The sequence below is a fragment of the Nipponia nippon genome, unplaced genomic scaffold, assembly GCF_047370975.1.
Source record: "Nipponia nippon isolate SJK-2023a ecotype South Korea unplaced genomic scaffold, ASM4737097v1 scaffold_7, whole genome shotgun sequence".
Lineage (NCBI taxonomy): Eukaryota > Metazoa > Chordata > Aves > Pelecaniformes > Threskiornithidae > Nipponia > Nipponia nippon.
The window spans coordinates 12,565,362-12,589,561 of record NW_028262391.1 but is presented as its reverse complement, the minus strand read 5'-3'; the positions used below and the strand labels follow the sequence as shown (position 1 = coordinate 12,589,561).

The window sequence follows — 24,200 nt, the reverse complement described above, 5'->3', positions numbered from 1 at the left end:
ATCGCTTTCAAGAGGGAAAATGGAAGTTTGGAGCCAGAAAGCTGCACCGAGCACCATGCCATGAGCTTTGCCCTGGCTGATGGCAGCCAGGCCCCCAGCATGGCAGGGATGATCATTCGCAGCTGGTCAAGTGCCGCAAGACCAGGCTGGTAAGGGGGAACTTGGTTTGCAGTTACAACCAGAGGCCAGCCCAGACAGGGGCAAGAGGAAAAAGAGTGGCTTCTTCTCTAAATTATTAAGAGCAGCTTCATGGAAGAGAGGCTTGCGTATCGCACGGAGAGGCCCAGGAACCACAACAGACGCCACCACCTCCCGGCTCTCGCCTGCGCGCTGCCAAGAGCCGTTATTTGCCTGCCCACGCGCTTGCCATCACAAGTCAACAAACTCCCCAGACGTGAAACCCTTTATTCACCCCCCAGGGCCAGATCCGTCTGCCACCTGAGGAGGGAGGGACACAGGGGTAGATTTCCCCTCTTGCAGAGGAGGAAAGTGCCTGGAGAGAGGAGGAAAACTAGCCGCCTGCTTCCCAGGTGTTTCTTTAAATAGCGGTAAACAAGGCAGTCTCTGCCGTGGGCGAGGAGAAGTCCTCAGCCCTGGGATCCCGCGAGCGGCATCTCCCAGGATCCACTCCAGCTCTGGCCTCCGGCGCTTCTTCCCACAGTTGTGCTTTGCCAGTTGGGTCAGACCCGGGTGAGGGAAGCAGCGTGGCCACTCCAGAGAGCCATGGGTGGAGGCAGAAAATCAAGGCATGATGTAAATCGCCTTTGGCACAGACCTGTTGGCATCACTGCTCTGCCCCAGCCCATCCTCCCTGCCCTGAGCAAAGAGGCGGCACAAGGAGCCCAGCAGGGAGGAGGGACCTTCCTCATCCCGTGGTACCCACCCCGTGGCCACAATCCCACCGTGGCCAGGACTGTCTGATATCAACTCCAGCAGCAGTGCCTCTGTCACTCTGATCCTTGCACACTGGATTTTTCCCAACTGCAAACTGCAGTGGGAGTGAGGGGCCAGGGCAGCCTGTCCCTGCCCGCACCCCCCAGCGAGGAGGGACCCCAGCCCTCAGCAGGGCTGCAATTGCAGCTGCTGAGTTCTCTCGTCCTGGTGTTTCTTCCCCCGCTCCGGTGTGACAGGTTTCTCCTCTGGGAAGACGATGGTGGCGTATTCGGTCTGGTCGACTGGGTGGGTCTCGGGGGGCACCTGGGTGCGCTGGTCCCGCTGAAACTCCAGCACGCCATAGTCCACGGTGGGCAGGGGCACCATGGGGGGCTTCTCTTCCTTCTGCAAGGAAACCCCGTCAGGGTGATTCATCATCCAGAAGTACCCGCCATCCCCAGCACAAGCCCCCTTTTTACAGCAAGTGCCAAAACCAGCTCTGAAGCATCCCAGGAGGGCAAGAGCCATACAAAGCAGAAAGACGCACAGACCTGGGATAGCATTTGCCCAGAGAAACCAGACCGTGAGCCTTGGGGTCACCACTGAGGCCATGTGGGTCTCAGCTTTCTGTCTCTGCAGGCAGGTCGGGCTCCCTGTCTGCCTGGCCGTTGAAGGCAGGGTCATGCTAGGAGCCCTTTTCCCACCTCTCCATTGGGCTCCAAGCTGGCATGGGGTGCATGAGGAGAGCCCGGGGCTGAGTTTGCTCAGCCCGGATAGGGAAGAGCAAGGGAGGACCTACTCACTGCCTTCAGCTACCTAATGGGGTTGGAGAGAAGATGGAGCCAAACTCCTCCTGGCAGTGCCCGGCAAAAGGAAGAGTGGAAATAAGGACTAGCTGCAGCAAGAGAAATTTTAGCTTAACGTATTGTAGGGGGAACATTTTCTCCCATTTTCTATAGCAACATAATCCACTGTCAAAGACAACTACACTTTGAGCAAGTGTTGGATTACAGAGGTCCCATCCTGTCTCAAGCAGATTTTTGATTTTGATGGGGCTGTGCTGCAGGTGCAAAAAAGCAGTTGTAGCTGTGCAGAAAAGATCAAGCAGCATCAGAGAAGACAGGAGAAGCGAGAAGCCTGTGAAGGGCTGCTAAAGGGAGGCCCTGCACCCTCCACACCCCAGCAGTGCCACGATGTTCCCCTGCAGCACAGCAGTGCATCAGAGACAGAAAACTCACCACTGGCGCATTTTCACTCGGTGGTTTCTGCACATCTGCAAAGTAACACATTTGGTTAGAAGCTGCTTGTGTGCTAAGACAGCATGAGCATCAGGAGCTGGGACTGACCCAGCCCCTATGTCCTAGGAGAGCGCTGGACACCACAACCATTGCACCATGCTTTCTCCTTCTCCACTCAGGGTCTAACACCCTGAGCATTACAAGAAGTGAGATACCAGCCCATGGTCTAGGTTTAATTTGGATTAGTGGGGTGCAATTCCTAGGGGGTCCCCTCTGGGAGAGCCCCGCTGGCTGCCCACGGCGTGGCCAAGACAATGCCCGGTGCCGCGGCGAGGAGACAACGAGATGCCCCAAAGGTGCCCAGGCAAGGGGCATGGGAGGGACTCATATGCAGCATTACGACGCTGTGCTAACAAGTGGTTCAGAGCCACAGCACGTGGCCTGGGGGCTCTACGAAGGGTGAGCATGGCCCAAAGCACCCTTCTCCCCTAGGCATGGAGATACCTGTCCCATGGGGACATGCCACAGCTGAGTTTAGCACATTGAACCTACCCGTGTACCCCAGGGAGCTGCAAGCATCCGGCTGCCCCTGAGTTCAAGCTGGTTGTTGGATAAGCACCACCCCATCAGGTCCCCTGGCAGACCTCAGCCTCTTGAGGCAGCACAGCCCCCACGGGGGATCATACCTCCTCTCCTGTACGTGACAGTGAGGTAGCCAAAGATCAGCAGCACAACTGTCCCAGCCAGCAGCAGGATGCCCAGGAGCACAGCCTTGATGTGGTCTGGGGGATTGCTTTCCTCCATCTCGGGCTCATCGGTGGCATTTGTCTTCTCAGGGGCTGCTGTAATAGCCATCCAAAAAAGGGGGAACAAAACAGCAGGTCAGGAGTGTAAAATGGCCTCTATAGTCCCTGGGAAAGTCAACAGGGGAACATGGGGCTGTCCCCAGAAAGGGCTCAGTCCCAGGCAGGCTGCCACAGCTCCACCATCCCTCCAGGGGCCCTGAATTGGGACTGACATGGGGGATGTTTTGGCCATGCCCCATTCCCTCCCATCACAGGTGATGAGGATGATCCCACACTGCTGAGATGTGGTGTGCAGGGGGCCAGGGCATTGCAGTCCCATGTCATGACCCCATGCCTGGCAGAGCCCCATGAAAGATAAGGCTTCCCCAAGCCTCGCAGCTGCTTTCACGTCCTGGCGCCAGCACGGCTTCAGGTCACGTTGGGAGGAGATGTTGTGAAAGACAGTAACTTTTGCAGTGTTTTTCCTTTTTATAAAAAGCCATTTTCAGCCCCTCAAAGCCTCTATGCTGCCAAGCAAGTACATGGCATATCTTCCTGTGAGATCTCAATCTCCCACACCATGGGGCTACAAGACCCAAGGGCATGGATTTGCAAGAACAGTATCTACGTCAACACCAGCTGTTCAAGGGGTCTGAGCCCTGGTCATCACCCCAAATAGAAGCCCTGTCCCCAATTAAAGGAGCTGTTCAGGGGTGCAGGAAGCTCTCTACGCTGGTCTCCTGCCTCCAGCTGTGGGTGAAAGCAGCTCCCTATGCTGGTCCCCTGCCTCTATGCATGGATGAAGGCAGCTCCCTCCGCTGGTCTCCTGCCTCCATCCATGGGTAAGGACTCACTCCTCAGCGCCAGCAGGATGGAGACCTCCTGCCTCAGGGCCAGATCCAGCCACAGTGCAGATGGGGGAGGACAGCCTGTGTCCCTGGGCATCAACCAGGCATGCAAAGGAGAGGGGAAAGGGCAGAGCTATGCTCTCCTGACCCACACCAGGTCCTCCCCCAGCAGAGTATCGCCTGCCTTGTGCCCTGGGGCTGCAGTGTGCCTGGGGGCCATAGCACCACGGGGATGACACCGATGACCTGTCCCCATCAGCTCAGCCCCCAGGCTGACCTGTGACCACCAGGAAGGACCGGTTGCTCTCCATCACTTTATCGGGTTCAAAGAAGGTGATCAGCCCGCAGTAGTAGGAGCCCGAGTCATTCTGGTGAAGGTTCAGGATCTCAAACTTGAAGGCAGGAGTGTGGTTGGTGAGCAGGTACTTCTCTGTCTTTGTCTGGGGGCGGATCCGGCTGATCTCAGCAATTTTTTGGGTTTGGCTATGGTTGATCTCCTTGTACCAATTGAGGCTGTATTCTGAGATGGAGTCATTCTCCATAGAGATGTTGCAGAAGAAGGTGGCTGAGCCACCTGCAGTGATAGTTAACTTGTCTGGAAAGAAGGTCACTGTTTGGGAGAGAGGAAACAAGGAACAGACATGGTTACAGTAGGCACAGGTCTCAGAAGCAGCCATACCCCCCCCGGGCAGGAACCAGGGATGCAAAGAGGGTGAGAGCCTGCCATTGCCCTTGCCAGGACCTCATCCCATGGAGAGGTGATGGGCTCCTACGTCCCAAACCCAGAGGCTCCATGCGCTCCTCAGCTGTTTCACCCTCAGCTCCTGAAGGCCCCTACGGGGATTTACAAAAACCTGCCGGCGAGCACTTGCGAGCCCAGCCCCATGCCATCACCACCACCCAGCTCACCGCCGCCAGGCGCTGGGGCTTGCCAGCAATGCAGGCAGCCTGATGCTTGGCCAGTCCACAGCATCACCCCGGATCACAGGGAGGTACATCAGCCCATGTCTCTCCCCTCCTCAGTGTGTGCCTGCCAGCCAAAGGGGAATCCTCAGTGGTAGTAACTGTACCATGAAGTGGTTTCAGCAGAGCAAATTGTGCTCTGGTCTACCTAAAATTAACCCAGAACACCCGTAGCAGGGAAAACAGACTTTGGGGGTTGTATTATTTTTAAATCTATGCTGTATTTTAATGTTTGAGTCATCCTTCCTCCAGCTGATGTTGCCCCTGAAAGTGAGCAGAGGGACTGAGTCCTGGGCCGGGGCAGCGCCCCACGGTGCAGCCCATCGCGTGCCCGGCTGCCTGGCGGGGTGCTCCGGCTCTGCTCACTGCTCCATGCTGGGAGCACAGAGTAGGCAGGGGCTGCCCAGGGCAGAGTATTTGCCATCTCCAGCTTGAGACTATCTGAGAGGGCAGAGTGACCTGGAGCTGACAATGCCATCCCTTTCCAGCTGCCTGTCCCCTCCTTGCATGTACATGGGCACCCAGGCACCCACCCTGGGGGGTCCTGGCCGGGCTTGCCAGGCTGCTCCCAGCACACAGGGCAGTCGGCCACAGCTGCAGCCCCTCCAGCCCTTAGCACCGGCCCTGCTGCTTCGCCGCATTTCCCTGCCTGTGATCCCAGTTGGTTCATCCCCTCCAGGCAGCAGGGATTCTGCGAACACGGACCAGGCTCCGCCAGCCCCATCCAGCAGGATGAGGCAGCTGCTGCACTAACTTTTGTTCAGAGCAATAAAAAGCAGGAAGAAGCATTTTTCACACAGGTTATCTCACTAAGGGATTCAAACCATCAATGCTTTGAAAAGTCCCTGTTGTTGAAAAATTTATCTTCCCTTTTCAGAAATCACCACTGATAGCAGCCCCGGGGCTTGCAGGCAGAGTTAGAAAGCCCCTCCGGTCCCTCCAGCACTGGCCTGAGGCCATAGGACCGTGACCTCAGCCTCACCAACCAGAAAAGGAACCGGGATGACTCCTTGAATAGATACAGGATTAGATGGAAAACTGGGCTGAGAAATGAGGGATGAGATCGAACAGGAGAAGGGAGGGAGGGAAGTACCGCAGATCCCGCAGGCAGCACTGGCTGTGGCAGTGCCCCCACCGAGAGATGTAATTTTTCCAGTGTTCTGGGCTTCTTGTGTTTAACAGGAAATATTTGGCAGGCTCAGGGCTTTGCTTCCTACCCAGCACCACTGCCAACAATGAATGAAGCACTTGGAGGACTTCTGAAAGCAGAGGTTAGATTTACATGTTTCCCTGCATCTTCCCAGCACCAGCGGTAACATCTGCTCCAAGGGATGCCTAGCCCTGTGCCTACCCTCGGGGCAGAAAACACCCGAAGCCACCAAAGAAAGAGCTGGGATGTGAGGAAGGGGGCACGCAGCTTCATCAGAGCTCTCGCTTGCTCTGCCCAGACTCACCCCTTCCCCTCCACCTCCCCTTCTCCCCCACATTTCACCCTAAGCAAAACTGCACACAAGACCCTGGTTCCCTCAGGGTCAAGCCCAAACCAGGAGGTGCAGCCTGAAGCCGTGATAGCCAGAGCAGAAAACCCCAGATCCCACATGGTCCTCGCAAACCAAGAGGCTCCACACCAAACCCGACTGCAGCCAGTGTGCCCGCAATTTGGCTCCGGTGCCAGCATCGTGGGCTGGGGACCTGTTCCCTTCTCCATCCTTCAACCCCGTTTCTACCCCGTGCATCCTCGTTTCCCTTGCTTCAGCAGCACATACCCAAAAGCTTTGGGTTCTTTGCCTTCTGGATGCCAGAGCTATTTTTAACTACAAAGCTCCCAACCCTTAGACATTTTCTACTGGTTGCAAATGACACGGGCTGTGGCAGCGAACGCACCGCGCTTTCGGTACCTACCCCGGCGGCAGCCAGTCAGCACAGGGCCGCAGCAGAGCAGGATGGCGCAGAGGCCGGTCAGGGCCACCTCCATGCTGCCCCACATAGTCTTCAAGGCACCTGGAGCCATGGCGAGGCAGTTGGTCCCCTGCCCGGGCAGGTGTGCTGTGCTGTACCGTGCCGTGCTGTGCCACGCCGCCCCTGGCTCTCTCCGTGCTTCCTGTCCCACAGTGGTGACTCGTTCTCTGGCTCGCACAACAGGGGCTGGGCTGAAAATGAAACGTGCCCATCTCTGTCCCAGAGGGAAACCCGGGCCTGCCTCCCGCCCCCGGCTTCCTCCCCGCAGAGGCAGGAACCAGCTGAGCTGGGCCTGGCCCCTTCCCCTCCCTGCGCGCTCCCGGCGCGCTCCCACGCAGCACCCAGCTGCGGAGCAGTGGGGACAGGCACCGCTAAACCCACAGCCTTTTTGGGGAAAGCTCCAAGGGACGGAGCGGGCAAGGACCACCGGGGACATGTCCTCGGCTCCAAGCCTGGCCCATGAGTAAAAGGGCTGTCTCAGGCTTCTGAGCACCCATGGGTGCTCCTGCTGGGTGCCCATGGCAGTGTGGCACCAGGCAGCTGGGCAGAGTCTGAGCAGCCATGGGGCACCCTGAGTGCCTGTTGGCAGGCTGCTCCCACCGGGAAGGGATGGGAGAGGAGGGAGAAGGAGAAGGTGAAGGAAGAGATGGAGAAGGAGGAGAAGATGAGGAAGGAGAATGGAGAAGGAGAAAGAAGGAAAAGGAGGAGAGGAGAAGGAGAAGGAGAAGGAGAAGGAGAAGGAGAAGGAGAAGGAGAAGGAGAAGGAGAAGGAGAAGGAGAAGGAGAAGGAGAAGGAGAAGGAGAAGGAGAAGGAGAAGGAGAAGGAGGAGAAGAAGGAAGTTTTGCCTCCTTAGGTGTGTTTCTCCACAGACAGATTTGCAGAGAGCAGGGGCAGGTGCCCGGGGCCAGGGTGCTGTTATTGGGGTGACCTTTGCAGCAGACTTCTTTAATTTCTCTGCCGGCAATGTTCCCCGCTCATCTTGCTGACTAATACTCGCATAGGAAATAACCAAAGGTGAAAGCACGCCATGGCTGGCTCCTCCGCTTCTCTCGAACACAGCTTCAGTGCCCCACAATTTTGGAAAGCGTCAGGGGAAAATTAATAATCGGGTGAAGGATGAGATTCTCATGATGATTAATTATTTTCCAGGCTTTCAGAAACAAGCTGCGGGGCTGGGGCTTGCTCACCTCTCACTTTCAAACACAGCCCTGGCAGGCAAGCGACCTGGGGGAGCCAGCCCTAACTCGCGATGGCCAAGGAGAGGGTTCTGAGCTGGGGCAGGCAGGCTCACCCTGGGTTGGTGGCTCAATCCAGCCTGTCCTGGGTCCTCTTTTCCAGCCTCCTCCTGGAAGCATCACTCCTTTCTTCTGAGCTTCTGACCCTGCTTGAGCAGCAGAGCAAGCCTGGAGGCCACCGCCTGGCAGGGTTGGCACGGGGAGCACTCTCCACCCTGTGTAATGGTACTGGTGGGCTCCAAGGTGGACATCGCCTCTTCCTTCACAATTTCCTGCATTCTCATTTTAAAAAACCCTAACTAAACTAAACTAAACTGAATTCCACAAAATATGGAAGCTCACAGCAAGGTGGCTTTTCCACCTCGAGGCTATGTCTCCCCAAATGGTGACATCAGGCATCCAGGTCAGGTGTGGTGAGGCTTGTTTGGCACTTGCAACATGTTTTGGTTTCTAGAGGCGGAAGATGTGACGGGTATCACCGCCGAGATCGCGACTCACCGAGCCAGGGATCGGCAGGAAAAACTGGCTCATCCTCCTTGCCCCACGCAGCAGCGGAGGGCTCTGATTAAAATCGCAGCACGAATTGCTCAAACTTTCCAATGCACGCTCGAAATGAGGCATACGTTGGTACCTGGGGCGGGGAAACTGCCGCGTCCACTAGAAACCAGTGGTGGCTAGATGCAGACCGTACGGCAATGTTTTCGGATGCTCAGGTTCCTTCAGAAACCTGTGCCCCAGCGCTCCCCCCCTCCTCCCCAGCAGGCTGGGGACCGGCACCAATGCCAGAGCTTTTCCAGGCTGCTTGGGGTGCAGGATGAGGCCATGCGTGGCCAGGAAGCACTGGGGAGCTCGCAGAGCTACAGATCGCGCAGCAGAAACCACAGGGGAGGGTGAGCCAGGAGCTGTTTGGCAGCACGCTGATGGAAAGCTGGCTCCGCCACAAAAGAGACAACAGGGGTTTTATTCCCCTTTTTGCTGAAAAACAATTAAAAAGAATGAAAAGAATAAAAGAAAAGATCAATCTTGCTGCTAGGAAGCCACTGCGGGGCAAAGCAAGGTGAGCAGCGGTGCCATGCCCCAGCCCAGCACGTGCCCTAGGTGCCAACATCGCGGTGGAGCCTGGCCCCAGCCCTGCAGCAGCTTTGCACCCTGCCTGCACCCTGCCTGCACCCTGCCTGCATGCTGCCTGCAGCCTGCCAGACCAACACAGCTCCTGCTGGCTCTTGCACCAACTTCTCCAGCATCAAGGAAAACAGTCTGGCTCCAGCCATGCTGCAGCTCCCACTCATGCTGGTAAATCCCCTCCAGCCCAAACAGGGTGGATGGCAAATCTTGGAGTTAGCTGAGGGGGCCTGAAAAAGGTCCTTTGATGCTTAAAAAAATAAAATTCTTTTTCTCTGAGCTGGAATATGGCGAATTTCTTGCCTAGAAAGGTTGGACCAGATGATCCTTGAAGTCCCTGCCAACTTGGTATTCTATGATTCTATGATGAATTGCATGGGGCAGTCGTCTTCTATTTGGCCACCAAAAGAGCAAAAGAAGGGCTAAAAGGAAGGAGAAAGAGGAATAAGTGAGAAAACAGTTTGTTCTTCAAAACCAAGAGACAGGAACTTCAGCAAGCACATGTTACACCACTTCATTGAAGCACAAATGTCCTTTTTTTCCCCAACGAGAAGCTGGCCCAATGCGTCGGCAAGGGTCCCACCAACACGGCTGGGACCCAGACAAGGCCCTGGTCTCCTGCAGCCATCGCTGGCAGGGCACCCAGCTATCACTCTGAGCAGTCACCTCAAAGGATCGAGGGTCAGTCCCAAAATGGCTTAAAAGCATCTGGGGTATTTAAGGAGCACTGAAAATTTGGAAGATGAAGAAGAAAGCAATGACCAAATGCCTCGGATGTAGCCAGCTGAAGCCCAGAGATGAATGTCCTCAAAGCCCAGGGGAAGCAAAGCTTCCCAGAAGAGACGGGGAACACAAATTACCACAAAAAGATGCTGAGGAAGAGAAACCCACAGGTTCCCAAAAATCCCTCCCCCGTTGGTTTAACTGAATTCACATCTGTGGGTCTGACCCAGGCAGGAGGCGACACAGCTGGGGCAAGAAGAGGAAACGGTTAATAGTGTTTGCTATATAAACACGGAGAGCAAGCGTGGAGGTCTTTCAGATGCTTCTCAGAAATTAGGAAGGCCCCTGCAAATGATTTGCATGAGCAACGACACCAGACCCTGCGGGGGGGTGAGTAAGCAGCGAGTAAGCGGAGGGACAGAGCAGAGGCACGAAACCCGTTCCTTTAGCGAGCGGAAATCTGCAGGGCCTGGGCAGGGCAATGGTAATTGTGATGCAAAGGTGCCACATGGGGCCACCGCCACCTCCGGTAGGGCAGCAGGGTGCTGCTCCTGCCGGCGGGCAGAGCTGATGCCCAGCCTGGCGGCACTAAGGCCTCTGATGGATCATCACTAGTAAGCGGTGCTGCTAAAGCCCGTGGAAATCAGGAGCAGCTGCTGCTGCTCAGGGTCTCAGCAACCTGCCTGCACCCAGAGCGGATGGGGCAGGACCCGGCACCAGTTGGGATGTGTCCGTGCATCCCGAGCAAAACCCCAGCAGAGGTACCTCCTGCCTCCCGGTGCAACCTCACACCTCCTGCACCTAAGGGGCCCCTCCAGGCAGCACCCTGCCCACAGGGCCCGCAGCCCCGGTGCCCCCCAGCCCTGCCGCACGTGATGGCCCCCTCCAGCCCCTGGTTCCCGGCAGCAGCACGCTCCGCACCGGCACCGACTGCGCCTTCGCGCTGTTTCCATTCGAAGTGCCTGGGGACCTTTCTCGGCAGCGTCAGCCGCTGCACGTAAGAAGCGCGATCGCGGAGATTGCTGCATTGAGATAAGCAGCGGAGGAAGCAGGATGTCAGCTTCTCAGGAGGGGGCTGTGTCATACCCCAGCCGTCGGTCGCCAGCCTTCCTTGGGACAGACAGCAGCTGTGGACAGGAAAAAGGGCACAAGGGTGTGCCAGGAGGAAGGATATGAGGAAGCGACCGTTTTAGGCCTTTCTGGAAAATTCAAGAAGTTCCTGCAGGAAAGGAGCCAGGCTGGGCTCTCCGTGCTGACGGCAGGGACGCGTGGGCCAGAAGCAGGAAGGGAGCGCGGGGTCTGGCAGGAATTGGGGGAACAGCTTTGCAAGGCAACCAGCGCTCTCCTCTGCCTGCCCCCGCTGCCCCTGCAGCGGCCGGGTGCTCCCAGCCAGGCTCCCGGGGCCGGAGCTGGCACCGGGGCTGGGACACCACCGTGGCCCCCTTCAGCTGGGGCCGTGGGCTCGCAAAGATGCCTGCGGGCAGGGGGACCCCTCTGCCCCGCTGGCTCCCGGGTGCCGCGTCCGCAGCCGCTCCAGCCCCCCGAGCCCTGGGCGAGGCAGCAGGCAGGGGCCCGGGCTCCTACGGCGGCTGCCAGTTCTGGGGGGGCCGGGGGCACCAGGAAAGCGCCCGGCACAGGAGGCCATGCTCCCGGGCAAGGAGCTGCGCTCTCTCCCCATCAGGCCTCCTGCCGCACTCACCTCCCCGGGCAGCAGGCTCACCAAACCCTTTATTTACCATTATTATTGCAATTATTTACCATTTATTTACCAATTACGTTTTTGTGTAAATTTTTTAATTGTAAAAAAATGTCAAAATAAAAACAATTTTATTGTCTTATGAGGAGAGGCTGAGGGAACTGGGGTTGTTTAGCCTGGAGAAGAGGAGGCTGAGGGGAGACCTTACTGCTCTGTACAACTGCCTGAAAAGAGCTTGTAGTGAGGTGGGGGTCGGCCTCTTCTCCCCAGTAACAAGCCATGGGAGGAGAGGAAACGGCCTCAAGCCGCGCCAGGGCAAGTTTAGGTTGGATATTAGGAAAAACTTCTTCACCGAAAGGGTGGTCAAGCTGGAACAGGCTGCCCAGGGAAGTGGTTGAGTCCCCATCCCTGGAGGTATTTAAAAGAAGGGTAGACGTGGTGCTCGAGGACATGGTTTAGTGGTGGACTTGGCAGTGTCAGGTTAACGGTTGGACTCGATGATCTTAAGGGTCTTTTCCAACCTCAACGATTCTATGATTCTATGAAATGTCAAAAATACACCCCCCACCCCGGGCCCGCACCCCTCCTCCGGGGGCCCGCACCCCCCGCGCCGCGCCGCGGCCCTCACGGTCACGTGCAAGCACCTCCCCACGAGAGGCGGGGCGCGGCGCGGCACCGTGACGTCCGGTGGCGCCCCGTGACGTCAAGGAGGCGGAAGTGGCGGGGGTTGCCGGGGTAACCAACGCCGGAGCGGCCTGCGGGGGTCTGCGGCCATGGGCGAGCTGGGCCCGGAGGATGGAGCCGGGAATACGTACAGCCTGCGGCCCGGGCTCCAGCGCCGGTGAGCCGGGGGCCGGGGCACGGGGGTGGCGGTGGGACTGTCGGGGAGGGGGTCCCTGGCCATGGCGGGGTGCGGGGAATGGGGGAGCCCCCGGGGGTTGGGGACTGGGGGGGCACTGGGCTCCCAGACCGACTTTGGCAGGAGGCGGGGGCAGCAAGGGGCTCGCAGCTGTGTTGGTGGGCGTTTGGCTTTTGGCAGGGCTGGTTAAGCATCTCCATCTCTAGCTGGGCTTTCTTCCCCCGCGGTTTTTCATTTGTCGTTTTTCTTTAATATGTGAAAGCTACATTTTCCCAGGTGGGGTTATGTATGTTTCTACATGTTGTGTGAACTTTCTGGGCCTTCTGTTGCTGTTTGTTTTTTTTTTTTTTTCCCCTGATAGATTTAAATCGTCCACAGTAAAAGAATGCATCCGTGCGATACTGAAGGAGAAGCTGGCCAACGTACAGTACATCCCAGAAGAAATGCCTCAGCTTACAAAGTCTTTATCAGAGACAATAAAAGACAGACTGAAAGGTAAGGAGGTTTGCTGGGGAAGTCGTTTCTTTTCTCACTGTGTCCTCTCCCTTTGACAAAATCCCTCTTTCCTCCTTTATTCTTGAAATCTATTTCTTCCCCGTGGACTGACTCGAGTCCACCGTTATGAAACGTTCTGGCCTATATACATACGTTCCTCGCCTGCGGAACTAGAAACCTAATTCAAGCAGACAAGGTTTGTTTTCGTATAGACTGGCTGGTGTGGGATGTCAGCCTTGGAGGGGCTGCAGGGGGAAAGAAGCTGCAGTAGAAAGAAGGAAGAAGTGATGCTTCTTGCTTCGATAAACAGAACCATTCCTGCTTTTTTGCTGCTGCAAGGTAGATCAGAGTTGGGTCAGAGTGGAATAGCAGGGAGATCAGAACAAGGCCCCATGGGAGCAGCGAAGGGGAAGAGAGTTAGGAGCACAGACAGCCAAGGAGGGGTGCGACTGCAGCCTTACAGCACTGGAAAGAGGAGGTGGTGGTGCTGCGCAGGATGCATTCCCCAGATTTTTGAGTTCAAGAACTAAACTTCAGGCTCCAGCAGGTGTTTGTTGTGTTCAGGGCTGCAACAAGTACATAGATGCATGTTGGCACAGTCACTTTTTTTTTGGCCTTCTTCCTGGCTGGTGCTCCATCTGCTGGGCTGGCCTGACACGGTGACACAGACACGCCGTCACCCTCGGCGGGAACTGTGGATTTATGCTTCTCCCAGAGTTACGCATCTGCTTTAATACCAGCAGCAGCTGTAGCCCCAGCATGGGTTGATGCCGAGCTAATATGCACAGGGCTTGGCTGCAGTAATCTGTAAACACACTCGCAGTACCCTGAAGCAAGACTGGCCCGGTGTGGCCGTTGTATCAGCTGGCACCTCTGATAAGCATTGACACAGTGGATGTTACCAGACCCAGCACGTTGTGTTCAATCCTCCAGTGGAAACAGTGCACCGGGAGCCTTCCCAGGATGCTGCTTTGTTGAAGACAGGCATTAGGATCTATGTTTTATTTTAAACATGCTTGTTCTGATTTGGCTTCTGGAACATTGCCATAGCCTGACTGGATCTGGCCTATGCCCCAAAGGTATTTCTCTATTATTGTAAAACAACAGCAGATCTTTGCAAACATGTAACGTAGGCCCACATATGCTTTTATGTGGCCTTTTATCCCAGCTTGGAAGCAAAGGAAACACCCGTGTGGCAGAAGAATCTCTACAATACCTTTGCATCAGAACAGTTTTAAAATCAGCCAATTGTTTTCAAATTGGATTTTGCCCACCAGCAGGCTTATTTATATTCTTCCCATGTGTTCAGTTCTTGAAAGTTGTCAAAGTACAATGCTGACATACAGTATGGCTGTTCAGGGGTGTCGTCTGCCTTAGATGCGTCTTTTGACGGACACCAAATACCCTGTTCAGCCTTTAAGTCCAATAAGACCATGGTACTCTGTACCTAGGAAAATGAAGCCGCAAGGCAGTCTGTCCACTTTGCCAATTGCATGGACTTTTACAGGACACTTGCTTTGTAACCAGAAATCCTTAGCTTTCTGGGTCCTGTTTTGGGCTCATATTTTAAACAAGTTGTTGCTTTCACTATTATTTTTTTCTCTCTCTCCAGAGGAGGGATTTGACAGGTACAAAATGGTGGTGCAGGTTGTGATTGGAGAGCAGAGAGGAGAAGGAGTGAAGTAAGTTTTCTATTTTCTAATTGTATTTCTAACATTTTTGTTGGTTGATGTTTATTTTCTTGGGGAGCTGCTTCCAGCTTTCCTAGGTACAAAGATCTCTCTGCAGATGATAAAGTGTAAAGCACTTTCTTTTCTCTTGAAGTGGCAAGCGAGGGCTTGGACTGTGGCTGATTGAATTACCCGGTGATAATTGGCTGTATGGTGGTTCTTAGGAAGCTGAAATGCTGAATAGCATTTGTGAGGAGCGTTGCAGAAAGGAATTTTTACGTTGTATTCATGAGGAAGTAGAGCACGCAGCCAGTCCATTCTCAAGGCCCTGCTGGAGCACAAGGGCCATGGTAACTCACTTGTGTCTAAAGCCAGATTTCCATAAGCACTTTATTTGCATTTAATCCCCCCAGGCAGGCATTTTTCAGAAGTTTAAATTTCTATAATCCCTGTGCAGTACTGTCATGGGAATCGAGCTGAGGCTGTAGGTGCTGAGCACTTGCAGTCGAGCTCTGGATGCCTGCAATCAGGCAAAAGAATTCCTCTTGGCTGCAGTAGTGGGCTGTAGCTTTCCATTACTAGTGAGTAGGGAGAAGACAAAAGAGAACAGTCCATAAGGTTTATGTGCTTTATCTGCTGGCCTTATCTTTATTATTGTGCCTGGTACTCCAGCAGCAGGGAAGTGCAGCAGAGCTGTAATCAGATCTGCTGCCTCAATGTTCTGGAAGGAATCTCTGTACTCCTGCTCAGGCTTTTGTCAGGAATATCTGTCTGCAGGCAGACTGCTCCAGAAGCACTGTACCAGGGTGAAGAGTTCAATGAGGTGATCTGGTTTGAAACGTGAAGCCCAGCAACACAGACTGACAGCGCAATTGGGGAAATTCTCTGGTTTGCAATAGGCAGGAGGCAAGACTGAAGCATGATCGCTAACATCCTTAATGCAAAATACTGGGTAACCAGGATATTCCAGAGGCAGAGTGGAATATTGGACTGAAAAAAAAGCAGAATAACCCTGAGGGCTAAGGTAATAGAAAAAAAAAGGATGAAATTCAATAATCTTATAACAGTAAGTCATGCATATAGGGACTAAGAACAACACGCTGTGCCACAAATAGGGATCCTGTCAGCTGAGGCCGACTGGGGCAGGCAGGGAGCTGGGCATTTGCAGCAGAGAAAGGAGAGTGTCAATGACATTAGATAAGGCAGCAGCAAGGTCTTGTCTGTAACATCCTGTTGCTGTCCAGTTGCTTGTCTTCAAGGTAAGGCTTGGACTGAAGCGGGTGTAGAAAAAGGCCAGCAGGATGGTCAGGGGACAGAGAGTATAGATACAAAAGGACTAGAAGAGCTTAGCTCATGGTCTAATAACATGACGTCTGCCAAGGAATACGATAGCTCCCTATAAATAAGTTGGAAGTATGTATCACAAGGGTGCAGGAGGTGAAGGACAAGAACAAATAAGCTAAATTAGCCACTGATACGCAGAGGCCAGAAGTCCAAGATTCTTAGGCACCATAGCAATGAGGTTTCAAGCTGTGCTGCACAGTGGAGGTGGCAGGGTTGATAGTTGATGAATTTGAAGATGGAGCTTGATCCACATACAGAGGGGGTTACAGCATGTGGTGGAATTCAGCAGTGGGGATCTAGGCTCAGGATTCGGGAGATCGCTTCCCATTTCCTTTATCTTTAAAGGAAGGTCAGTTTGCTTTCCGAAGAAAGTATCTGCGATCACTTAGATCCTTACAGGTGAACTCTGTGGGTAATGGCTCCGCTCTGTCTCCTTTGTCTAGTATGGCTGCGCGATGTTTCTGGGACGCTGACACTGACAGCTATGCTCACGATGTGTTCATGAATGTAAGTAGTGGCTGTTCTACCGTCGGAAAGTGAAAAGCTACTTGCTTTTGTACGAGAGGCAGGGTGACCTTAAATATGGAGCAGAAAAAAAAACAACCACTAGAAGGAAGGAAACAAGACTATTGAAACAGTATGATTTACATCCTCATTCACAATACATACTTAGATATAATATCCAACATAATAAAACTTACTTCCTGAGTAGGTAATACAGTACTGTACAAAAGTCATTATAGCCACACCATTTTACAGGTGGGGAGAGGAAGCACAAGAGATAAGGTCTTTTCTTATATGCTTTGCTGAACTGCTGTCGTGGAGTATGGCTGGAATCCAGGACTGAGCAAAAGTCAAGGTTTTATTTCATCATTATTTTATATTTATTTTATTTTAAACTGACACCTAGACACCTGCAGGTGCGTGGGTGGAGTAGACTGAGGCATTTCTGGCATTCAGACACACCGGACTGGGTTACACCACAAGTGAGGTGAATAAGAAACAGAAAATTGCAATATATTACAATATAAGGTTATGCTCTTGTCTAAATGTTCCCTTAGGTTAGCCTGTTCAGTTAGGCTAGCAAAGAGCTTGCCTTTAACACAGAGCCTTTCTCTGTTTTCCGCAGGACAGCCTGTTTTGTGTGGTAGCTGCGTTTGGTTGCTTCTACTATTGAAGATGATAAAGGTGGCACAGAAGGACAGAGGTGGGGGAGAACGCTTTAGGGTATTTTTTGCTGAAGTGCACAAAAGCGTCATGCTCTTCCTTTAGCACCTAACAAAATAACAGCTTTACAAAGCATGGCCTACACCTGTTCTACACACTACAACATTCCTTCTTCCTTGTGGATATCGACATAGCTTGAAGCACAATATTATGATGTCCGTTATTTAAATCGCCCTTTGTTTTTATATATTGTGTTGGTTTTGTCCTAAAAAAGTGTATTCCCAATAGCCATTGTTTCTAAGGCAAACTCAACTTTCGTCGTGAAAGGGTTCTGTTGCTTTTATTTTTGTTAATTTTCTGAGAAGAATGAAATATTTATAAGAACGTAACATAATAAATCTATGTATTTAATATTTCCTCTCCTGTGGGTTGACCCTTGCCATTTCCACTGTTTGCCCTTTTCCTCCGCTCTACAAGGTGCACCAGCCTTGATTGCTTCTCTGTGCTTCTCAGATGAGCGTTTTCTGAGGATTCTTTGTAAGTTAACCCACAAAACCAGCCTCATATTCTGGTTATCCAGATCTGTTCCTGTGACTCCCATAAGATTTGGGCTGTGAATCCCAGCTAAGTGTCACACGAGATGATATTAACTGATAGGAGGACAAGGTATTTAGGACATTAGGTCAGGCCAGCGGCCTGCACACCCTGCTGACTGCCGAAACTCCTCCCTGCTGTAACTTCTCATTGGTTTGGTGCAATTTGGCACCTGTGGACACTGTGAGTAATCACTGCTTGTTGCCCTCTTCAGTACATACTGCAGTGCTTTCTCCATCTTTGCCTCTCTGTAATTGTTTTGGCATATGAGGGTGGATGTTTGGAGCCCAAATTTGTTAGGTCTCCAGCCTCGGAAAGGAGCTGTAGAAAAGGCTGCTGTAGATCAGAAAAGGAGCACTGGTGTCTCTCCTCTCAGAGAGATTCAATCTCAGAGAGATTCTCCAATCTCTGAGAGGTTGGCTGCCACCAGAGTGCATCTCAGGTGCCCATCGGAAGACGGGATGTGTTGCTGTGTGGTGATGCCATTTCTCTCTGTGCTGACCAAGGCGCAAACACAGCCGAACAATTTCAGCGGCTTGAATGGCTCGTAGAGCGCTGAAGTTGGGTGAGGCGAATGCTGAGTCCTGCCCTCACCGGCTGTTGGAGCAGAACTCGCTCTGTCCGGGCAGCTCTTGGAGAGCGGGGAAGTGACAGATTGCGATGCATCTTCTGGAATCGCTCTTTTGGCTACAATCCTGGAGGCAGCACGCTCCTCTTTCTCTGTTACGTTTGAAAGTGGCCACCTCTCGTTTTCCTCTGATGGGAAATAGAGGGTGACTTCCCTGACAGCTTCGGCGCTGCCTGTGGCCATGGCTCGCTAAGGGAGCTGCAGAGGGGATGCAGCGGTGCCGTGCGTGAACCTGCGAGTGCGAGTTTTGGGGAATGGTGAAACCCTCCATCTAAAGACACGTGCCAGGAGATAGTATATCCCTTCGGACTCGTTTTGACACTTTTATTAAGTCACGGTGATTAAATCACGATTTTTCACCTTGCGCTCGTTCTGTTTTGGAGGCTTTTAACAGCTGCTTCGCAAAGGCGTTGTACGAAGCAGGTTGGAGTCTCCGATCGTAGAATCACGGCATGGTTGGGGTTGGAAGGGACCTTGAAGATCGCCGGGTTCCAGCCCAGCTCCAGCCGCCCCTGGCCGTGGCCTGGAGCGGGTCGCGGGTGCCGTGTTTTCCCTGGAGAAAGCGGGGCAGGCCGGTACCTCTGCACCGCCGCCCTGGGCAGGGCGCGATGGGCTTGGCTCCCTCCTTCCACCACCCCCAGAATTTATATTTGACAGGTGACGGGCCGCAGGGCAGGGTCGTGGGCCGCAGCAGCAAACCTCCGCTGGGCCCTTCCCCCGCTGCTGGCCGCCCGGTCCGAGCGCGGAGCCCCGCGGCACGGCCCCTGAGGGGGTGGGGGGGGACCCGTTGCGAGCCGGAACAGAGGTTCCGGGCGCAGTTTCCCGGGGCGCAGCCGGTCCCTTCCTGCCGCCCCGTTGGCGTTGGCGGGAGCGGGGCGGGGCCGGCTCCGGCAGCGGGGCCGGGCCGGGCTGGGCTGCAGAGGTGCGGGCGGCCGGCGGCGTGCTGGTAAGGGGGCGTCAGTGGGGAGCGGGGGGGCTGTAGGGTCTGTCGGTGGCGCATATGGTGGGCCCTGGGGGGCCGTGGGGCCTGTCACTGGGGGACTCTGGGGGGCCCCGTTGGGGTCTGTCACTCGGGGGCCCCGTGGGGTCTGTCACTGGGGGTGCAGGGGACAGGGCACTCGCTGTGGGACCAGAGGGGTCCCTCCCCGGGACCTCTCTGCCGGCGGGGTGGCCGTGGCACAGGTATGGGGCAGCCCCGCCTGGGTGCGGCGGGCTCGCTGTGGGGCAGGGGGGCTCTGGGAGGGGCTGGCTGGTAGGGACGTGGGGCGCTTGGCTTTGGGCAAGGGGGCAATGTCTGCTGGGGAGGGGGCGTGGTGCGCTGCTTCCCCTTTGGGGGGGCTTGGGGAGAGGCTGGGGGATGGCAGGACCAGCTGCGGTAGGAGCAGATGCTTTGGGAAACTTTTGGAGCGCACCCCCAGGGCCTGGAGCGTGGGCGGCTTTGGGGGACATCCCCCGACCTAGGGGACGCAGCCAAGGCCTGGGGAGAGAGGAGCAGAATAACGAGGAGGCAGCCCTGACTGCGGAGAAGGAAGGTGTGACCCAGCTGCTGGGCAGCCACACATCCTCTGTAACCCGCCGTTTGTGTCCACCAAAGTCCTGGCGACGCTGATTAATGGTTTTGTAATTAGAGTTAAAGTCTGCAGGAATTCTGAGAGCTGTGATGCTCCTTGGTAGGCCTCGCTGACTGTGGAGGGAGGTGCGGGACACTGCAGGTGGCCTTCCCTCCTCTGTCCCCACCCTGTGCCATTGCAGCAGCTGGTCCCCCAGCCTGCGGCTGGCAAAGACTGGCGTGGTCAGAAGCAGGTACTGGTGGGTTTCCATCCGCAGGACTCCTGGCCCTGAGGACGGCTGCCGTATTTGCCTTTGAAATTCAGATGGCAAATACCTGTGCTTTATTTCCTGAAGGAATTTGCTGTATATACAGAATTACTAAAATTTGTGACTTGGAAGTTTCTTGGTCCAAGATCTGGATTGTTATTGTCTTGAAATTACTGTAGAATGAGCTGCAAACAATAATTGTTGGAGTACGGATTTGGTGTTGATGTGGAAACCTACTGAAGGACGTTACCTCCTGAAGTCTCAAAAGGCTCTGTTGTTAAGCCCTAAAAACAAAACATGATGCAACTCAATGCAAAAGTCAGGACAGAATGACCACCCATCCATGTACTTCATCATCCCTGGGCAGGCTCCAAATCTTCTCTGATATTCTGCATAAACCCTACTCCTGCTGCTTCGCTAACCACAGCAAAGACTTTGTCTCATGCCAGGACGCTCAGTGCCTCGGGGTTATGGTGTACCCAGAAGGGCTGTGAATTCATGGAGAAGGTCTTGCCAGCAGTTTCTCTTTTTTTGTGTGTATTTCGTAGCAGTGCTGCTTAGGTGATCACACTGCACTGTTTTTGGTTGTGGTGGTGTTAGAGAGAATTATCTTGAGCCATTTGGAACTTTGCTGGTGAAAAGCAGCGTCTTTTCATCGATTGCAGGGCACGGGTACCAGATCTTCTGCATGCTCAGGCTTTGCTTGAGCAAATGTTATCAGCCTGCCTGTAGCAGTAGGGGATGCAAGGCTTTGGGGGTTTTTTAGCCAGCATAGCAAAGGTCTGGGTCTGGATGTTGTTGGACCAGTGTGTGGCACTGGCTGAACTGGAATCCCTTTTATATGTTCATGTGGCTATTAATATGCTGCAGGATAGCTGCTTTTGCTCAACCAGAGTAGCTGAAGCAGCCTGTGTTTTAAGTGTAGACAGGACTCTGCCTGCCAGATCCTGCAGTAACCTTTATAAGGGGCTTGAGACTTAGACCGTCTAGATAGAGCAGGTGCTGACGTGGGGAGAGCAGCCGTGCTGGAGGGAGTCGCAGTCTTCTCTGGAGGTGAGCAGGCTGGGTCGCAGCCATTGGCACTCGGTTTTTAAGCAGATGCACTCAGTCTGGAGATTGGGGCGGATCTGGGCCTCGCACACCTGGGCTGGGAATGGAGTTGCCTTGGAGATTGGGCAAGATTTTTAGGCATGGATTGAAGAGAGATCCTGATCTCTCCCAGTAATTATGTCCAGGTTAACCCTTTCTTGTAAGCAGTCTTTCATCAGTTTCCCACTGTGATGAGTCTTCTGTCGTTAACCTCTTCTGAGTCTTTCTGTCTACAACAGATCTCTACAGGGATACACACCAGTAAGGTTAGTTGTAAACTGGGGCTTGGAGGTAGGGGAGAACAGGAGGAAAAGGATTCTTTTCTCCCCGTGACTGAGGAAGGGTGGTTTGGGTACTTCACAGCCTGGCAGGGGAATTATCTGAAATGACAGGACTTCTTCCTTTTCCCTGAGGCTCTTGCATACATGTGTCAAGGCAATTCTGTTCTGAAGACAGCTGGCAGAGTGCAAAGTTTAGTAGGATTTCCCTGCAGATGAGTCAGCAGAAGAGAAATAGCTTTGCCTCTGTAAAGTGGAATGATCTTGTAGGCAAAGCAGCACATGACAGTCACATCTGACTGTGCCAACGCCTTCTGAGTTCAGAGGGATGATAGGGGAGCCTGGGAGCAGGCAGTGCCCCCCCGGGGAGCCTGGGAGCTGTGGCTGTCGGAGGGGCCTCGCTGCTCCAGCGTGCCAGTCTTGCACTGACTCGGATTCCTGGTGGGAAACGCAGCAGCCTTGGGCTGAAGCATTTACTGAGTTGTGGCAGTAAGCTCTTGTTTTGCACAGGCTTCGAGTTTAAGTAGCAGGATTTATTTTGCCTCGGCGCATAAATCTGCAAGTGAAAAGCAGCAGAAGTTGCAGAAGAAATCCTGCTAGTGCATGTAGAGTTGCAGATAATATTCTTCAAGAAATTCCTTGGGACCTCAAAACACAACGCAGATGGGTCAGGTCCTCATGCCATCAGTGTGCTTAGGGTGCAGAAATACCTCATCTGCTTCTCCGGTGTAGTGTGAGGCAGGCAGTTCTCTGACACCACCAAGGCTAAACAATACATCAGTGCTGTCCATGGAGATGCAGACAGTGAGATAAGGCTTTGGCTAAGCAAGATTTGCCGCGCCTATTCTGACCTTCTCCATCTGCCAGAGCTGTTAGCTTTGGTGTTGTGGTTACATTCCAGATCGGATGATGGTGTAGTTAACTCACACTAAGGGAGGAGTTTCAAATTCCTTCCCTGCTTCTGTATTTTTTTTTCTTTTTGGTAATCAGTGCTCCTTCCCTCCTAGAAGTGGCTGTGTTTCAGTGGGAAATGACTTGGGCTTTGTAGTATTACTCTCAGCAAAGTGCTGGATGATTTCTGAAGGCTGTTATTGCCACAGTTTAAAGAAAATTCCTATTTCTCCCTTCGATCGCTTCCCCTCCTTCATTCAATATCTGCACTTGGGGACGGAGAGGACTGCTTCCCTGATGGGGAGAGCAGCTCTTCTTCTGTCTGGCAGTCGGCTGCTTCTCGCAGAGCCCATGCAACTCTCTCTGTTGAGGTGGGCTAGCTGGCAGGTGATGCAAGGTGCTTTTTTGATACAGGATGCGCACCAAAAAAGTAAGTTTTGGAAGCAAAGCCTCAAGTGTTTTGTGAAGTGTCGTGGAGTCTGTGATCTTCCCATGGCTTTCCCAAATGGGACGCTTCTTAACTTTGCTCCTAGCAAGCAGTTTCTCATGTTCAGCACAGACTCAGTAATGCAGGAGAGTGACGCCTCAAACAAAATAGAACGGTTAATATTTTACAGCAGGGCTCGCTCTTCTGGTTATGCCTGGTTTTTGTCTTGGAGTTTTTCAGAATGAGCTTTGAGAGTTATCTTCTCTTTCCCCTTCCCCATCTGCTGCAAATGTAATTAATTTTAGAACAGTCAGTGTTTTACCCATTTGGGGAAGCAAAGCTCTGTGGTCATGTGTTAAGCTCGGCTACAGATACTGGATCCCTTTGTTAGTAAGTAATTGTTTGGGTGATATTTTAGTCGTTTGGGTCAAAATGAAATGTTCTAAGATTAGTAGCTTTATTGCAGTAAGGTATGGTTTGTTTTTAAAAACATGTTCCCAATTTTTAATGAAGACCAGTTTGGTGCTGGGAGGTCTTCCCAGAAACATACTAGCCACAGGACAGAGGTTTTAAAGCTCTGAAGAGTGGTAAAATTATTGTTTAATTTCTGCATTAATTTGAGTAATTAGCAGATCTGCATCACTCAGGAGGTGCCCAGCCCAGCTCTCTGGACGCTGCAGAGGCTCCTTCAGCAACATCTAGCCTGTAACATCAGAGCAGATAGAGCATATTTGTGCTGTCCTCAGAGCAGGTTTCTCCCTTGGTACATCAGGTAGAGCTGCTGCTGCTGGGTGGCTGATGCTGTCTGACCACTGCTGCTTATTTAATGCAAAGCAAATCCATTCGCTTAAGCTATTGTTTGCCATCATTTGACTACGTATACCCTGAGAAGTGGCAAAGTGAGTTAGCGTGGAGGAAAGCGGATGGTTGGTTGTGGGAGGGGTTGGAAGAAGCTGCTGGAGATTTCTCCTGGGCTCGGACAGTGCTGCTGTACATCAGCATAGAGCATGGTGTTGCCCTGTGCTGTAACCTGCAGTTCTTTGGCTGGCCATGAGCTCTGCACCCAGCAGCAAGACGCTGGTGATAACTCAGCAGAGAGTGTACTTGTGTGCAGAGAAGTCTGGTTGCTCTGATGGGCCAAGCTCACAGGGGAAGAACTTTACCTGTTTGTGCATGGAGGATGCTACGTCCGTACTTCAGCACCAAAGCCTCGCCCAGTGCTTTTTAATATTTCGCTGGGCAGTGGGTCAGAATGACTGCGTTCAGGATATTAACAGACCTTTTAATTGTCTCCGAAGGGAAGGAAAGCGAGTGGTCAGACCAACAGGTGACTCGAAACAGTGAAATTATTTTGACCAAGTAACAAGAAAATCTGCTTCTGTTTTCCCCCACTGTTTCCATGAACACTGGGGTCACTTGAACCAGAGACAGAGGTCTGCTGCTTTTTGTGAACTGGATGGTTTCTGATACGACCACAGTGGTGAAGTAAATAACTGA

At 53.3% G+C, this 24,200-nt stretch overlaps 2 protein-coding genes across 8 annotated transcripts in view; one reads left to right on the top strand and one right to left on the bottom strand.

Annotated features, from left to right (window-relative positions):
• Positions 1–391: 391 nt before the first annotated feature.
• PDCD1 (programmed cell death 1) lies at positions 392–6,868 on the bottom strand. Its single transcript, XM_009468512.2, has 5 exons — positions 6,610–6,868; positions 4,022–4,354; positions 2,798–2,953; positions 2,112–2,146; positions 392–1,278 (listed from the first exon to the last, which is right to left on the bottom strand). The coding sequence occupies exons 1-5, from the start codon at positions 6,716–6,718 to the stop codon at positions 1,060–1,062; spliced, it is 852 nt and encodes a 283-aa protein (XP_009466787.1). The 5' UTR covers positions 6,719–6,868; the 3' UTR covers positions 392–1,059.
• Positions 6,869–12,121: 5,253 nt separating this feature from the next.
• PCYT1A (phosphate cytidylyltransferase 1A, choline) overlaps positions 12,122–24,200 on the top strand; it is a 29,044-nt gene continuing 16,965 nt past the window's right edge. For 2 of the 7 annotated variants that reach the window (XR_015700386.1, XM_087738934.1), the window contains exons 1-2: positions 12,125–12,284; positions 12,664–12,797. Coding sequence is in view for 4 of the 7 variants with exons in the window: in XM_087738934.1 (XP_087595060.1) it covers positions 12,217–12,284; positions 12,664–12,797 (202 nt within the window). In the remaining 3 variants the exon portion in view is untranslated. Of the gene's footprint in view, positions 12,285–12,663; positions 12,798–14,409; positions 14,480–16,254; positions 16,319–16,940; positions 17,392–19,020; positions 19,147–24,200 lie in introns of those variants that run through there. The other 5 variants (XM_087738939.1, XM_087738940.1, XM_087738936.1 and 2 more) reach the window with 5 other exon arrangements.

What these genes read in the sequence shown, in the direction of transcription:
- PDCD1 (XM_009468512.2), bottom strand. Translation starts at nt 6,718, where the DNA reads ATGGCTCCAGGTGCCTTGAAGACTATGTGGGGCAGCATGGAGGTGGCC. An exon ending in GCTGACTGGCTGCCGCCGGG is followed by an intron (nt 4,355 to 6,609) that starts GTAGGTACCGAA and finishes TCTCCCAAACAG; the next exon opens with TGACCTTCTTTCCAGACAAG. An exon ending in CGAGTGAAAATGCGCCAGTG is followed by an intron (nt 1,279 to 2,111) that starts GTGAGTTTTCTG and finishes GTTTCCTTGCAG; the next exon opens with AAGGAAGAGAAGCCCCCCAT.